The 13,218-nt window shown below is 53.1% G+C and overlaps 1 protein-coding gene across 1 annotated transcript in view; it reads right to left on the reverse strand.

Annotated features, from left to right (window-relative positions):
- Positions 1-13,218, reverse strand: part of LOC147080981 (serine/threonine-protein kinase 36-like) — a 69,368-nt gene that overhangs the window by 17,925 nt on the left and 38,225 nt on the right. Inside the window, exons 8-10 of the mRNA XM_085981000.1 lie at positions 2,057-2,184; positions 1,814-1,921; positions 31-123 (exon numbers count right to left, since the gene is read on the reverse strand). Of these exons, the coding sequence (XP_085837126.1) occupies positions 31-123; positions 1,814-1,921; positions 2,057-2,184 (329 nt within the window). The remainder of the gene's footprint in view (positions 1-30; positions 124-1,813; positions 1,922-2,056; positions 2,185-13,218) is intronic.

A 13,218-nucleotide genomic window follows, 5' to 3' on the forward strand; every position in this document is an offset into this window, starting at 1 on the left:
AGCGGAGGAATTCCTCTCAGTATCACCTACCTTGGATTGCAGGATTCCTATTAAGGTTCCCAGAGCCTCACCCACCAGGAGCTGACAGGCATCCTTACTCACGTGACAACAGGAGTGTAGAACCTGGGGAGAACCAAATCAAAACCCAAATCACTGATAGGAAGGAAGGAAAAACTGAAACAAAGTGAACCCCCCTCAGGGAGATATCTGTACACTGACTGGTGTCACTCAGTCCCCTCTCCCTCAGGGAGGTATCTGTACACTGACTGGTGTCACTCAGTCCCCTCTCCCTCAGGGAGATATCTGTACATTGACTGGTGTCTCTCAGTCCCTCTCTCTCAGGGAGATATCTGTACACTGACTGGTGTCTCTCAGTCCCCTCTCTCTCAGGGAGATATCTGTACACTGACTGGTGTCTCTCAGTCCCCTCTCTCTCAGGGAGATATCTGTACACTGACTGGTGTCTCTCAGTCCCCTCTCCCTCAGGGAGATATCTGTACACTGACTGGTGTCTCTCAGTCCCTCTCTCTCTGGGAGATATCTGTACACTGCCTGGTGTCTCTCAGTCCCTCTCTCTCAGGAAGATATCTGTACACTGACTGGTTTCTCTCAGTCCCTCTCTCTCTCTCAGGGAGATATCTGTACACTGAACGGTGTCTCTCAGTCCCTCTCTCTCTCAGGGAGATATCTGTACACTGACTGGTGTCTCTCAGTCCCCTCTCTCTCAGGGAGATATCTGTACACTGAACGGTGTCTCTCAGTCCCCTCTCTCTCAGGGAGATATCTGTACACTGACTGGTGTCACTCAGTCCCTCTCTCTCTGGGAGATATCTGTACACTGACTGGTGTCTCTCAGTCCCTCTCTCTCTGGGAGATATCTGTGCACTGACTGGTTTCTCTCAGTCCCTCTCTCTCTCTCAGGGAGATATCTGTACACTGAACGGTGTCTCTCAGTCCCTCTCTCTCTCTCAGGGAGATATCTGTACACTGACTGATGTCTCTCAGTCCCCCTCTCTCTCTCTGGGAGATATCTGTACACTGAAAGGTGTCTCTCAGTCCCATCTCTCTCAGGGAGATATCTCTACACTGACTGGTGTCTTTCAGTCCCTCTCTCTCAGGGAGATATCTGTACACTGACTGGTGTCTCTCAGTCCCTCTCTCTCTCTCAGGAAGATATCTGTACACTGACTGGTTTCTCTCAGTCCCTCTCTCTCTCTCTCTCAGGGAGATATCTGTACACTGACTGGTGTCTCTCAGTCCCTCTCTCTCTCTCAGGGAGGTATCTGTACACTGACTGGTGTCTCTCAGTCCCTCTCTCTCTGGGAGATATCTCTACACTGACTGGTGTCTCTCAGTCCCTCTCTCTCTGGGAGATATCTCTACACTGACTGGTGTCTCTCAGTCCCTCTCTCTCAGGGAGCTATCTCTACACTGACTGGTGGCTGCCCTTGTTGACAGTAGGCTCCTGAGGTATGGCCTCGGGGTCAGGGAGATATCTGTACACTGACTGGTGTCTCTCAGTCCCTCTTCCTCAGCGAGATATCTGTACACTGACTGGTGTCTCTCAGTCCCTCTCCCTCAGGGAGATATCTGTACACTGACTGGTGTCTCCCCTCTCTCTCAGGGAGATATCTGTACACTGACTGGTGTCTCTCAGTCACTCTCTCTCAGGGAGATATCTGTACACTGACTGGTGTCTCCCCTCTCTCTCAGGAAGCTATCTGTACACTGACTGGTGTCTCTCAGTCCCTTTCCCTCAGGGCGATTTCTGTACACTGAAAGGTGTCTCTCAGTCTCTGTTGTATCTGCCTACCTTCAGTAAGTTGAGACACAGTGTGTGTTCTTGGATTCCCTCTATGAATCTTGTCCTTCTCTGTGTATTTTCCGCCGTGAAGAGTATGTCACTGATGTACTGAGCTACCTTAATTGAGAAAATATAAACAAATTGTATTTATACAGCGCCTTTATTGTAGTAAAATGTTCCACGGCGCTTCACAGGAGAACCATCTTAAAATGACAGTCCCTCCGCCCCCCCCGGGAATAGCCCCCCTCGTACCTTGTGCTTGGTGTTTCGACAGCCGTTCGTGCCCGGCGAGACGTTGCAGAGCGCGGCGAGAGCAGCCGTGTGTATCGCCAGCACCCGGTCCCACCGTCCCTGTGCAGCCTGCGCATCTCCCGCAATCCCTGGGGGAAGAACAGAGAGGCCAATCGGATTGAGAGGTACAAACAGGAACGCCGAACCCATCCAACAGCCCACCTCTCCGCTGTGAGCTCTCTCAGAGTACGGACATCGCGCTGACACACTCGATCGAACAGCCCGCATCTCCGCTGCGAGCTGTCTCAGTGTACGGACACCGTGCTGACACACTGAATCGAATAGCCTGCCTCTCCGCTGTGCGCTCTCTCAGGGTACGGACATCGCGCTGACACACTTGATCGAATAGCCCGCCTCTCCGCTGCGAGCTGTCTCAGTGTACGGACACCGTGCCGACACACTGAATCGAATAGCCCGCCTCTCCACTGTGAGCTCTCTCAGAGTACGGACATCGCGCTGACACACTCGATCGAATAGCCCGCCTCTCCGCTGCGAGATGAGAAGAAAGTTCTTCACACACAGGGCGGTGAATCTTTGGAATTCTCTACCCCAGAGAGCTGTGGAGGCTCAGTCATTGGGTATATTCAAAACAGAAGTCGATAGATTTCTGACTAGTAAAGGCATCAAGGGATATGGCGATAGGGCCGGTGAATGGAGTTGAGGTGGATGATCAGTCATGATCTCATTGAATGGCGGAGCAGGCTCGAAGGGCCGAATGGCCTACTCCTGCTCCTAGTTCTTATGTCCTTATGATTTTGACCCAGCGATGATGAAAGAACAATTGACCCAGCATCAATTGCTGTTTGTGGAAGAGTTCAAAAATTCCACCACCCTTTGTGTGTAGAAGTGTTTCCTAACTTCACTCCTGAAAGATCTGGCTCTAACTAGGGACATAGCTTTAAACTAAATAAGGGGAGGGTCCTGGTGGAGAGAAATCTAGAATGCTAAAGAGAAAAGACAAGGAAGCAGTGCAGGAAAGTGATTGGGGTAAGGATAACCAGATTGTGCCAGGAAGGGACAGAGCGTACAAACAAAGGACTGCACTAACAAAGGCATCAAGGCAGCATTTGATCGAGTGTGGCATCAAGGAGCCCTAGCAAAACTGAAGTCAATGGGAATCAAGGGGAAAACTCTCCATTGGTTGGAATCATACCTAGCACAAAGGAAGTTGGCTGTGGTTGTTGGAGGTCATTCATCTCAATCACATGACATCACTGCAGGAGTTCCTCAGGGCAGTGTCCTAGGCCCAACCATCTTCAGCTGTTTCATCAATGACCTTCCCTCCATCATAAGGTCAGAAGTGGGGATGTTCGCTGATGATAGCACACTGTTCAGCACCATTCGAGACTCGTCAGATACTGACGCAGTCCGTGTCCATATGCAGCAAGACCTGGACAACATTCAGACTTGGGCTGACAAGTGGCAAGTAACATTCGCACCACACAAGTGCCAGGCAATGACCATCTCCAACAAGCGAGACTCTAACCATCTCCCCTTGACATTCAATGGCATTACCATCGCTGAATCCCCCACTATCAACATCCTGGGGGTTACCATTGATCAGAAACTGAACTGGACCAGCCATATAAATACTGTGGCTACAAGAGCAGGCCAGAGGCTGGGAATTCTGCGGCGAGTGTCTCACCTCCCGACTCCCCAAAGCCTTTCCACCATCTACAAGGCACAAGTCAGGAGTGTGATGGAATACTCTCCACTTGCCTGGATGAGTGCAGCTCCAACAACACTCAAGAAGCTCGACACCATTCAGGATAAAGCAGCCCGCTTGATTGGCACTCCATCCATCCACCTTCAACATTCACTCCCTCCACCACCGGCGCACTGTGGCTGCAGTGTGTACCATCTACAAGATGCACTGCAGCAACTCGCCAAAGCTCCTTCAACAGCACCTTCCAAACCCGCAACCTCTACCACTTAGAAGGACAAGGGCAGCAGACGCATGGGAACATCACCACCTACAAGTTCCCCTCCAAGCCACACACCATCCTGACTTGGACCTGTATCGCCGTTCCTTCACTGTCGCTGGGCCAAAATCGTGGAACTCCCTTCCTAACAGCATTGTGGGTGTACCTACACCATATGGACTGCAGCGGTTCAAGGCCGCGGCTCACCACCATCTTCTCAAGGACAATTAGGGATGGGCACTAAATGCAGGCCTAGCCAGCGACGCCCACATCCCATCAATGAATAAAAAAAAATAAAAAAAAATAGGGTCTGGCTAAGAAAAAATGGTAAGACAAATAGGGCCATAGTACAAAAAATATTAAGATGTCTAAAAATGTTAAAAAGACAAATTGAAAGGCACTGTATCTGAATGCACGAAGCATTCGTAATAAGGTAGACAAATTAACAGCACAAATAGATGTAAATGGATACGATATAATTGCAATTACGGAGACATGGCTGCAGGGTGACCAAGGTTGGGAGCTGAATATCCAAGGATATTCGATATTTAGGAAGGACAGGTAAAAAGGAAAAGGAGGTGGGGTGGCGTTGTTAGTAAAGGATGAAATCAGAGCAACAGTGAGAAAGGATATTGGCTCAGAAAATCAAGATATAGAATCAGTGTGGGTGGAGCTAAGAAGCACCAAGGGGCAGAAAACATTGGTGGGAGTTGTATATAGGCCTCCAAACAGTAGTGGTAATGTAGGGGACAGCATCAAACAGGAAATTAGAGATGCATGTAACAAGGGTACGACAGTAATCATGGGTGACTTTAATCTACATATAGACTGGCCAAACCAAATTAGCAATAATACTGTGGAGGATGAATTCCTGGAGTGTGTACGAGATGGTTTTTTAGACCAGTACGTTGAGGAGCCAACTAGGGAACAGGCTATCCTAGCTTGGGTATTGTGCAATGAGAAGGGGTTAATTAATAATCTTGTTGTGCGGGGTCCTTTAGGGAAGAGTGACCATAACATGATAGAATTCTTCATTAAGATGGAAAGTGAAGAAGTCCAATCCGAAACTAGGGTCCTAAATCTAAACACAGGAAACTATGAAGGTATGAGGAGTGAGTTGGCTATGATAGATTGGGGAGCTTCATTAAAAGGCATGACGGTGGAAAGGCAATGGCTAACATTTAAGGAACGAATGCATGAATTGCAACAGTTATACATTCCTTTCTGGCGCAAAAACACAAAAGGAAAAGCGGCCCAACCATGGCTAACAAAAGAAATTAAGGATAGTATTAGATCCAAAGAGGAGTCATATAACGTTGCCAGAAAAAGTAGCAAGCCTGAGGATTGGGAGCAGTTTAGAATTCAGCAAAAAGGACCAAGAGATTGATTAAGAGGGGAAAAATAGAGTATGAGAGTAAACTTGCAAGGAACATAAATGCAGACTGTAAAAGCTTCTACAAGTATGTAAAAAGAAAAATATTAGTGAAAACAAATGTAGGTCCCTTACAGTGAGAAACAGGAGAATTTATAATGGGGAACAAGGAAATGGCAGAACAATTAAACAAATACTTTGGTTCTGTCTTCACGGAAGAGGACACAAATAACTTCCCAGAAATGCTAAGGAACCAAGGGTCTAGTGAGAAGGAGGAATTAATGGAAATTAGTATTAGTAAAAAAATAGTGCTGGAGAAATTAATGGGACTGAAAGCTGATAAATCCCCAGGGCCTGATAATCTACATCCCAGAGTACTAAAAGAGGTAGCCATGGAAATAATGGATGCATTGGTTGTCATCTTCCAAATTTTCTAGATTATGGATCAGTTCCTGCAGATTGGAGGGTGGCAAATGTAACCCCACTATTTAAAAAGGAGGGAGAGAGAAAACGGGGAACGACAGACCGGTTAGCCTAACATCTGTAGTAGGGAAAATGCTAGAGTCTATTATAAAGGATGTGATAACAGGACACTTAGAAAATATCAACGGGATTAGACAAAGTCAACATGGATTTATGAAAGGAAAATCGTGTTTGACAAACCTACTGGAGTTTTTTGAGGATGTAACTGGTAAAATAGATAAGGGAGAATCAGTGGATGTGGTGTATTTGGATTTTCAGAAGGCCTTTGATAAAGTTCCACAAAAGAGGTTAGTGTGCAAAATTAAAGCACATGGGACTGGGGGTAATATACTGGCATGGATTGAAAATTGGTTAACAGACAGGAAACAGAGAGTAGGAATAAATGGGTCTTTTTCGGGGTGGCAGGCGGTGACTAGTGGGGTACCGCAGGGATCAGTGCTTGGGCCCCAGCTATTCACAATATATATCAATGATTTGGATGAGGGAACCAAATGTAATATTTCCAAGTTTGCTGACAACACGAAACTAGGTGGGATTGTGAGTTGTGAGGAGGATGCAAAGAGGCTTCAAGGCGATTTAGACAAGTTGAGTGAGTGGGCAAATACATGGCAGATGCAGTATAACGTGGATAAATGTGAAGTTATCCACTTCGGTGGGAAAAACAGAAAGGCAGAATATTATTTAAATGGTGATAGATTGGTAAATGTTGATGTACAAAGGGACCTGGGTGTCCTTGTACACCAGTCACTGAAAGCAAACATGCAGTTGCAGCAAGCAGTTAGGAAGGCAAATGGTATGTTGGCCTTCATTGCAAGCGGATTTGAGTACAGGAGCAAGGATGTCTTACTACAGTTATACAGGGCCTTGGTGAGACCACACCTGGAGTATTGTGTGCAGTTTTGGTCTCCTTACCTAAGACTGGTTCCTGGGATGGCAGGACTGTCGTATGAGGCGAGATTGGGTCGACTAGGCCTGTATTCACTAGAGTTTAGAAGAATGAGGGGATCTCATTGAAACGTATAAAATTCTGACAGGGCTAGACAGACTGGATGCAGGGAGGATGTTTCCCCTGGCTGGGGGTCTAGAACGAGGGGTCAGTCTCAGGATACGGGGTAGGACAGTTAGGACTGAGATGAGGAGAAATTTCTTCACTCAGAGGGTGGTGAACCTGTGGAATTCTCTACCACAGAAGGCTGTGGAGGCCAAGTCACTGAATATATTTAAGAAGTAGATAGATTTCTAGACACAAAAGGGGTCAAGGGGTATGGGGAGAGAGCGGGAATATGGTATTGAGATAGAGGATCAGCCATGATCATACTGAATGGTGGAGCAGGCTCGAAGGGCCAAATGGCCGCCTCCTGCTCCTATTTTTCCATGTTTCTATGGCTCCAATATTGAGGTCATGTCCCCTAGTCCTGGACTCCCTAACCAGGGGAAATAGTTTCTCTCTATCTACCCGATCTGTTCCCCTTAATATCTCCGTTCAACGGAGGCCAGACGAGTAGTTTTGAATCTGAGTGTCGGTGAGAAAAACCTCAAAGGAACCACAACAACCAGTATCTGGTTTAATCTTAGGTGTCAATCGTGGCTCGTGGAGCGCCATACCGTCCCAGAGAAGGACATTAAAACAGGCAGTGTAAATGGATTGAGGGAGATGGGGGGAAGGTGGGGAGGTGGGGCTGGGGGATGGGGAGAGAAGGTGTGTAGGTGGGCTTTGGGGATGTGGGAGTAGGTGGGTAGGTGGGGGATATGGGGAGAAAGTGGGTAGGTGGGGTTGGGGGATATGGGGGGAAGGTGGGTAGATGGGGCTGGGGGATATAGGGAGAAGGTGGGTAGCTGGGGTTGGGGGATGGGGAGAAGGTGGGTAGGTGGGATTGGGGGATATGGGGAGAAGGTGGGTAGGTGGGGTTGGGGGATATGGGGAGAAGGTGGGTAGGTGGGATTGGGGGATATGGGGAGAAGGTGGGTAGATGGGGCTGGGGGATATAGGGAGAAGGTGGGTAGGTGGGGTTGGGGGATATGGGGAGAAGGTGGGTAGGTAGGGCTGGGGGATGGGGAGAAGGTGGGTAGGTGGGGTTGAGGGATATGGGGAGAAGGTGGGTAGGTGGGGTTGGGGGATATGGGAAGAAGGTGTGTAGGTGGGGCTGGGAGATATGGGGAGAAGGTGGGTAGGTGGGGTTGAGGGATATGGGGAGAAGGTGGGTAGGTGGGGTTGGGGAATATGGGGAGAAGGTGGGTAGGTGGGGTTGGGAAATATGGGGAGAAGGTGGGGTTGAGGGATATGGGGAGAAGGTGGGGTTGAGGGATAGGGGGTGATGGTGGGTAGGATGGGTTGGGGGATATGGGGAGAAGGTGGGGAGGTGGGGTTGGGGGATATGGGGAGGAGGTGGGTAGGATGGGTTGGGGGATATGGGGGGAAGGTGGGTAGGTGGGGTTGGGGGATAGGGGGGAAGGTGGGTAGGTGGGGTTGGGGGATATGGGGAGGAGGTGGGTAGGATGGGTTGGGGGATATGGGGGGAAGGTGGGTAGGTGGGGTTGGGGGATATGGGGAGGAGGTGGGCAGGTGGGGTTGGGAGATATGGGGGGGAAGGTGGGTCGGTGGGGTTGGGGATATGGGGAGGAGGTGGGTAGGTGGGGTTGGGGGATATGGGGAGAAGGTGGATAGGTGGGGTTGGGGGATATGGGGAGAAGGTGGATAGGTGGGGTTGGGGGATATGGGGAGAAGGTGGGTAGGTGGGATTGGGGGATATGGGGAGAAGGTGGGTAGGTGGGGTTGAGGGATATGGGGAGAAGGTGGGTTGGTGGGGTTGAGGGATATGGGGAGAAGGTGGGTAGGTGGGGTTGGGGGATATGGGGAGAAGGTGGGTAGGTGGGATTGGGGGATATGGGGTAAAGGTGGGTAGGTGGGGTTGGGGGATATGGGGAGAAAGTGGGTAGGTGGGGTTGGGGGATATGGGGGGAAGGTGGGTAGGTGGGGCTGGGGGATGGGGTGAAGGTGGGTAGCTGGGATTGGGAGATATGGGGAGAAGGTGGGTAGGTGGGGTTGAGGGATATGGGGAGAAGGTGGGTAGGTGGGGTTGAGGGATATGGGGAGTAGGTGGGTAGGTGGGGTTGAGGGATATGGGGAGGAGGTGGGGAGGTGGGGTTGAGGGATATGGGGAGAAGGTGGGTAGGTGGGGTTGGGGGATGGGGAGAAGGTGGGTAGGTGGGGCTGGGGGATATGGGGAGAAGGTGGGTAGGTGGGGTTGGGGGATGGGGAGGAGTTGGGTAGGTGGGATTGGGGGATATGGGGAGAAGGTGGGTAGGTGGGATTGGGGGATATGGGGAGAAGGTGGGTAGATGGGGCTGGGGGATATAGGGAGAAGGTGGGTAGGTGGGGTTGGGGGATGGGGAGAAGGTGGGTAGGTGGGATTGGGGGATATGGGGAGAAGGTGGGTAGGTGGGGTTGGGGGATATGGGGAGAAGGTGGGTAGGTGGTGTTGGGGGATATGGGGAGAAGGTGTGTAGGTAGGGCTGGGGGATGGGGAGAAGGTGGGTAGGTGGGGTTGAGGGATATGGGGAGAAGGTGGGTAGGTGGGGTTGGGGGATATGGGAAGAAGGTGTGTAGGTGGGGCTGGGGGATATGGGGAGAAGGTGGGGAGGTGGGGTTGGGGGATATGGGGAGGAGGTGGGTAGGATGGGTTGGGGCATATGGGGGGAAGGTGGGTAGGTGGGGTTGGGGGATAGGGGGGAAGGTGGGTAGGTGGGGTTGGGGGATATGGGGAGGAGGTGGGTAGGATGGGTTGGGGGATATGGGGGGAAGGTGGTTAGGTGGGGTTGGGGGATATGGGGAGGAGGTGGGCAGGTGGGGTTGGGAGATATGGGGGGGAAGGTAGGTAGGTGGGGTTGGGGATATGGGGAGGAGGTGGGTAGGTGGGGTTGGGGGATATGGGGAGAAGGTGGATAGGTGGGGTTGGGGGATATGGGGAGAAGGTGGATAGGTGGGGTTGAGGGATATGGGGAGAAGGTGGGTAGGTGGGATTGGGGGATATGGGGAGAAGGTGGGTAGGTGGGGTTGAGGGATATGGGGAGAAGGTGGTTGGTGGGGTTGAGGGATATGGGGAGAAGGTGGGTAGGTGGGGTTGGGGGATATGGGGAGAAGGTGGGTAGGTGGGGTTGAAGGATATGGGGAGAAGGTGGGTAGGTGGGATTGGGGGATATGGGGAGGAGGTGGGTTGGTGGGGTTGGGGGTTATGGGGAGAAGGTGGATAGGTGGGGTTGGGGGATATGGGGAGAAGGTGGGTAGGTGGGATTGGGGGATATGGGGTAAAGGTGGGTAGGTGGGATTGGGGGATATGGGGAGAAGGTGGGTAGGTGGGGTTGAGGGATATGGGGAGGAGGTGGGTAGGTGGGGTTGGGAGATATGGGGAGAAGGTGGGTAGGTGGGGTTGAGGGATAGGGGGTGAAGGTGGGTAGGATGGGTTGGGGGATATGGGGAGAAGGTGGGGAGGTGGGGTTGGGGAATATGGGGAGAAGGTGGGTAGGTGGGGTTGGGGAATATGGGGAGAAGGTGGGTAGGTGGGGTTGGGGGATATGGGGAGAAGGTGGGTAGGTGGGGCTGGGGGATATGGGGAGAAGGTGTGTAGGTAGGGCTCGGGGATGGGGAGAAGGTGGGTAGGTGGGGTTGAGTGATATGGGGAGAAGGTGGGTAGGTGGGGCTGGGGGATATGGGGAGAAGGTGGGTAGGTGGGGTTGGGGGATATGGGGAGAAGGTGGGTAGGTGGGGTTGGGGAATATGGGGAGAAGGTGGGTAGGTGGGGTTGAGGGATATGGGGAGAAGGTGGGCGGGTGGGGTTGAGGGAATATGGGGAGAAGGTGGGTAGGTGGGGTTGAGTGATATGGGGAGAAGGTGGGTAGGTGGGGCTGGGGGATATGGGGAGAAGGTGGGTAGGTGGGGTTGGGGGATGGGGAGAAGGTGGGTAGGTGGGGTTGGGGAATATGGGGAGAAGGTGGGTAGGTGGGGTTGAGGGATATGGGGAGAAGGTGGGTTGGTGGGGTTGGGGGATATGGGGAGAAGGTGGGTAGGTGGGGTTGAGGGATATGGGGAGAAGGTGGGTAGGTGGGGTTGGGGAATATGGGGAGAAGGTGGGTAGGTGGGGTTGAGGGATATGGGGAGAAGGTGGGTAGGTGGGGTTGGGGGATATGGGGAGAAGGTGGGTAGGTGGGGTTGGAAGATATGGGGAGAAGGTGGGTAGGTGGGGTTGGGGGATATGGGGAGAAGCGGGGTAGGTGCGGCTGGGGGATATGGGGAGAAGGTGGGTAGGTGGGGTTGGGGGATATGGGGAGAAGGTGGGTAGGTGGGGTTGGGGGATATGGGGAGAAGGGGGGTAGGTGGGGTTGAGGGATATGGGGAGAAGGTGGGTAGGTGGGGTTAGGGGATATGGGGAGAAGGTGGGTAGGTGGGGTTGGGGAATATGGGGAGAAGGTGGGTAGTTGGGTTTGCGGGATATGGGGAGAAGGTGGGTAGTGGGGTTGGGGGATATGGGGAGAAGGTGGGTTGGTGGGGTTGGGGGATATGGGGAGAAGGTGGGTTGGTGGGGTTGGGGATATGGGGAGAAGGTGGGTAGGTGGGGTTTGGGGATATGGGGAGGAGGTGGGTAGGTGGGGTTGGGGAATATGGGGAGAAGGTGGGTTGGTGGGGTTGGGGGATATGGGGAGGAGGTGGGTTGGTGGGGTTGGGGAATATGGGGAGAAGGTGGGTAGGTGGGGTTGGGGGATATGGGGAGAAGGTGGGTGGGTGGGGTTGGGGAATATGGGGAGAAGGTGGGTTGGTGGGGTTGGGGGATATGGGGAGGAGGTGGGTTGGTGGGGTTGGGGAATATGGGGAGAAGGTGGGTAGGTGGGGTTGGGGGATATGGGGAGAAGGTGGGTGGGTGGGGTTGGGGGATATGGGGAGAAGGTGGGTTGGTGGGGTTGGGGGATATGGGGAGAAGGTGGATAGGTCGGGTTGGGGGATATGGGGAGAATGTGGGTAGGTGGGGTTGGGGGATATGGGGAGAAGGTGGGTAGGTGGGGTTGGGGGATATGGGGAGAAGGTGGGTAGGTGGGCTTTGGGGATATGGGGAGAATGTGGGTAGGTGGGGTTGGGGGATATGGGGAGAAGGTGGGTAGGTGGGGTTGGGGGATATGGGGAGAAGGTGGGTAGGTGGGCTTTGGGGATATGGGGAGAAGGTGGGTAGGTGGGGTTGGGGGATATGGGGAGGAGGTGGGTAGGTGGGCTTTGGGGATATGGGGAGAAGGTGGTTGGGTGGGGTTGGGGGATATGGGGAGAAGGTGGGTTGGTGGGGTTGGGGGATATGGGGAGAAGGTGGGTTGGTGGGGTTGGGGGACATGGGGAGAAGGTGGGTAGGTGGGGTTGGGGGATATGGGGAGAGGGTGGGTAGGTGGGGTTGGGGGATATGGGGTAAAGGTGGGTCGGTGGGATTGGGGGATATGGGGAGGAGGTGGGTAGGTGGGGTTGGGGGATATGGGGAGAGGGTGGGTAGGTGGGGTTGGGGGATATGGGGAGAAGGTGGGTCGGTGGGCTTTGGGGATATGGGGAGAAGGTGGGTAGATGGGATTGGGGGATATGGGAAGGAGGTGGGTCGGTGGGGTTGTGGGATATGGGGAGAAGGTGGGTAGGTGGGGTTGAGGGATATGGGGAGAAGGTGGGTAGGTGGGGTTGGGGGATATGGGAAGAAGGTGGGTAGGTGGGGTTGTGGGATATGGGGAGAAGGTGGGTAGGTGGGGTTGAGGGATATGGGGAGAAGGTGGGTAGGTGGGGTTGGGGGATATGGGAAGAAGGTGGGTAGGTGGGGTTGAGGGATATGGGAGTAGGTGGGGTTGGGGGATATCGGGAGGAGGTGGGTAGGTGGGGTTGGGGGATATGGGGAGAAGGTGGGTTGGTGGGGTTGGGGGATATGGGGAGAAGGTGGGTAGGTGGGGTTGGGAAGTATGGGGAGAAGGTGGGTAGGTGGGGTTGAGGGATATGGGGAGAAGGTGGGTAGGTGGGGTTGAGGGATAGGGGGAGAAGGTGGGTAGGTGGGATTGGGGGATATGGGAAGGAGGTGGGTAGGTGGGGTTGTGGGATATGGGGAGAAGGTGGGTAGGTGGGGTTGAGGGATATGGGGAGAAGGTGGGTAGGTGGGGTTGGGGGATATGGGAAGAAGGTGGGTAGGTGGGGTTGAGGGATATGGGAGTAGGTGGGGTTGGGGGATATCGGGAGGAGGTGGGTAGGTGGGGTTGGGGGATATGGGGAGAAGGTGGGTTGGTGGGGTTGGGGGATATGGGGAGAAGGTGGGTAGGTGGGGTTGGGAAGTATGGGGAGA

The sequence above is a fragment of the Somniosus microcephalus genome, unplaced genomic scaffold (genome assembly GCF_052327205.1).
Source record: "Somniosus microcephalus isolate GS21.2 unplaced genomic scaffold, FLI_Smic_1.0 scaffold913, whole genome shotgun sequence".
In the NCBI taxonomy this organism is placed as follows: Eukaryota; Metazoa; Chordata; class Chondrichthyes; order Squaliformes; family Somniosidae; genus Somniosus; species Somniosus microcephalus.